Source organism: Simochromis diagramma, unplaced genomic scaffold, assembly GCF_900408965.1.
Source record: "Simochromis diagramma unplaced genomic scaffold, fSimDia1.1 OVJJ01000048.1, whole genome shotgun sequence".
Classification (NCBI taxonomy): Eukaryota; Metazoa; Chordata; class Actinopteri; order Cichliformes; family Cichlidae; genus Simochromis; species Simochromis diagramma.
In genome coordinates, this window is record NW_024387034.1 from 47,476 (window position 1) to 50,677 (window position 3,202).

The 3,202-nt window shown below is 38.6% G+C and overlaps 1 protein-coding gene across 1 annotated transcript; it reads right to left on the reverse strand.

Annotated features, from left to right (window-relative positions):
* Positions 1–367: 367 nt before the first annotated feature.
* LOC120740749 (blarina toxin-like) lies at positions 368–2,503 on the reverse strand. The gene is made up of 4 exons (XM_040043221.1): positions 2,401–2,503; positions 1,926–2,118; positions 1,600–1,806; positions 368–1,138 (listed from the first exon to the last, which is right to left on the reverse strand). The coding sequence occupies exons 1-4, from the start codon at positions 2,438–2,440 to the stop codon at positions 1,036–1,038; spliced, it is 543 nt and encodes a 180-aa protein (XP_039899155.1). The 5' UTR covers positions 2,441–2,503; the 3' UTR covers positions 368–1,035.
* Between the last annotated feature and the right edge of the window lie 699 nt (positions 2,504–3,202).

Here is a 3,202-nt window from a genome sequence, read left to right on the forward strand (position 1 = left end):
TATACAGATTCTCATGACCATTGATGAACAACTACTGATCAAAGGCCATTGATCAAAGGGATCAGTGGTGCTAGTTTCAGTCATTTTGCAAATGTACTGTTTATAAGACTGGGGAAACCTGCAGTCAGCTGAGACTGAAGAAGTCACTTGGATGAGTGCAGCTGATTGGTAGCATGTCTGATCAGAAAGCCTTTCTGCATCTTCACAGTGTGAGTCTGAGAGTTTCTGAACAACAGGATGAGCTGCTACACACCTGACACCACATTCAAAGACACACAAAATCTAACCCTTAAACCAAAGAAAAAGGTTTACTATTTAGAGTTAACATCAAGATATTCTAGAATAGAAACAACACATCGCACACAAGTTTCATGAAGAGATGATTGTTTATTCTGGATGTTATTTTTCATTCAGTTATTTTCCATCACTTCTTGGATTAATTTCCTGGTTTATCCAGGTCATGTAAGAACAAACATTCACAGTAACAGCTGGTCCAGTACAGGCACGGTCTTGGCCAGAACTGATTACACCATAAATCATGTTGTTGAATAACACTCCACCACCAGAATCACCCTGAGAAAGAAAAATATAGTTTGCGCTTAAGTTTGTTCCAAAATATCTAAAACATACACAGATGATATCCAGTAATATTAGCAGTCATGCCAACTCACCCCACGTGTATCTATGTTAGGTTCTTGCACACACAACCTGTTGCTATACGGCAGCTTTATCTTATTTGAATAACAGCTAAATTTTTTGGGAGGAGGACACTTGACAACATGCATGTTTCCACACAGGAGATCAGGTGGCTCATCATCGACTAGAGAAAAAAGGACAAAAACAAAAATCATTCATAACGTTTCAAAAACTAAAAATTTGAGAAGAATGATGTTTTGTATTATTTCTGGACGTTTCCACATGATTTTTAATCAGGGAACCTGGCATACAGTATATCTACTATAGGATGAAAAAATACACTTTGTTTTTCATTAGTATAAAAAAAACATAAATATAAAACAGACACAAAATGCACAATCAGAATTCTAGCATAAAATAATCAAACAAAATGGTCTTACGTGTGTGGCCCGTGGCATTTACCGTATAACCACCAAGTCCTGCAACCTGAACAACATGTCCTCTAGAAACAGACAAAAACAAAATAATCATAAATTAATCTCACATCCATCCATATATGTCAGTAATGGGTTTGGAACTTCACAAGTATGATGTCATCTTGACCACTAAGTATGATGTCATCTTGATGTCATCTTCATTTTCCTCTACACTGCCCTGACCAGGATGATAACCATCTTCGCCTGCTTCATTAACTTGTTTTACAGGATTGAACCTGTTTAAGTCCCGTTCTGAAAATTGTTTCATGTTTGGTTAAATTTGCTGTTTCAGTCTTGTTTCATCAGTTAGAACAACAATCACTGTAAATTGCTGTCGTGGTCTAATATATAATATTTTATCAAATGATGTTTTCGTATTAAATTTCCTTAATAATTGTGAGTAATGGACTCCAGAGTTATTCTTTAGAAATAAAAATGTGTAAAAGTCAGCAAGGTGTCACACTTGTTTGGTATAGGCACAACTTACATTTTGGGAGGATTTGCACAGTTTGGTAAGGCAACGGTGATCCTGCCTGGTTGTGGAGGAATTTCCAGTAGCATGATGTCATCAATCGTATTTGTGCCCACAAACACTGGTCCACTTGTGACTTTCACGTTTTTTTGTCTTTTAAAAAATGGTAATAACTTTGTCCACCATGGACTTGGATGAATTCCTAAAATTGCATACATATCCCTGCACAAGGAGAAATGGGTGTTAGTGACTGTAATTAGTGAACATGAGCATAAGAAATGCTATCTTTATTTTTAAATTCTTATAAAACACAATTTTAAGTCAAACTGTTATTTATTCACCATCCAGGTTCATTTTTCCAGCAGTGAGCTGCAGTCAGAATCCAGCGTTCATGGATCAGTGAGCCACCACATAAAGTTTCATGTATTCCATTTGTTGCCATCAGTTTCACATGATACCGACGCTCAGTGTCTGGACACTTTTGACCTCCATAGACCCTTTTGTGCAAATCTACTCCTGTGCTCACTGTGATGCCTGAAAAAGAAAATAAGTTACTCACAACTGTTTTTTTCTACTGTCTGAAGAACAACATATTCGTTTCAGTTATTATAATTGTAAACAGCAGAAATGTGTCTGCAAAGATTTGATGAAAATAAAAAAAGGACAAAGATGAACAAAAACAGTATCTGATGATTTAGTGAAACTTAACCAAGTCAAGTTAAATGATCCTTTGTTAAGACAGCTTTGTCACAACCTGAGAAATAGTTCAAATCAAGTGAAAATACACACAGGAAATAAGTGCAATATTTCACTCACCAACCCACAGGATAAGAAGAAGAAGCATCAGATTAGCCATTGCTGTTGTTCAGCTTGCAGTGAATGCTGTGCTGGGACCTTTTTAAGCCTGTTCTCACTGTGCTGGTGGCCATGGATCCACCAATCAAAGAGCCTAATGTTATCAACAAAACCCCATTGGTTGGAAGGTTCTTCATGCAAATTTTGAAAATGACTTCATCTGGGGGTTTTCTGGTGGGAGTAACCCACAGAGCTCATGATCCTCTACCTAATCACATGATGGAAGGTGTGAAAATGGGTGTAGGTCACAATCACCCAAGGTTGCAGGAGAGCTCATTGTGAAACCTAGCCCCACCCCATCATGAGATTTCCTGAGGTCAGATGGACCAGGATGTGAGTGGGCGTTAAGGCGTCTGGGAAGGGATCTCAAAACTGGATTATAGACGGCAGACAGTTGGTGTCGTAAACCACCGTCTCTGTTCAAAGATGGTCGCTCACAGTGAACGTAAATGGCTTCTTTCATTCCTCTTTCAAACCATCTGTCCTCTCTGTCCAAAATTTGAACATTGGCATCCTCAAAGGAGTGACCTTTGCCCTTTAGATGCAGAGTCTTGTCCTGTGGAGGTGGCTCTTCTATGTTGTGCCATTTGTTTATGAAGCGGCTGTTTGGTCTCTCCAATGTAGAGGTCTGGGCATTCCTCACTGCACTGTACAGCATACACCACATTGTTAAGTTTGTGTTTAGGAGTTTTGTCTTTGGGATGAACCAGTTTCTGTTTGAGTGTGTTACTGGGTCTGAAGTACACTGGGATGTACACTCCTG

Excerpts from the sequence above, each read along its gene's own strand:
- LOC120740749 (XM_040043221.1), bottom strand. The coding sequence starts at position 2,440 with ATGGCTAATCTGATGCTTCTTCTTCTTATCCTGTGGGTTG. Across the intron at positions 1,807-1,925 it reads TGGAAAAATGAACCTGGATG|GGATATGTATGCAATTTTAG; the intron begins GTGAATAAATAA and ends CTCCTTGTGCAG. Across the intron at positions 1,139-1,599 it reads TGTGCAAATCCTCCCAAAAT|AGGACATGTTGTTCAGGTTG; the intron begins GTAAGTTGTGCC and ends GTCTGTTTCTAG.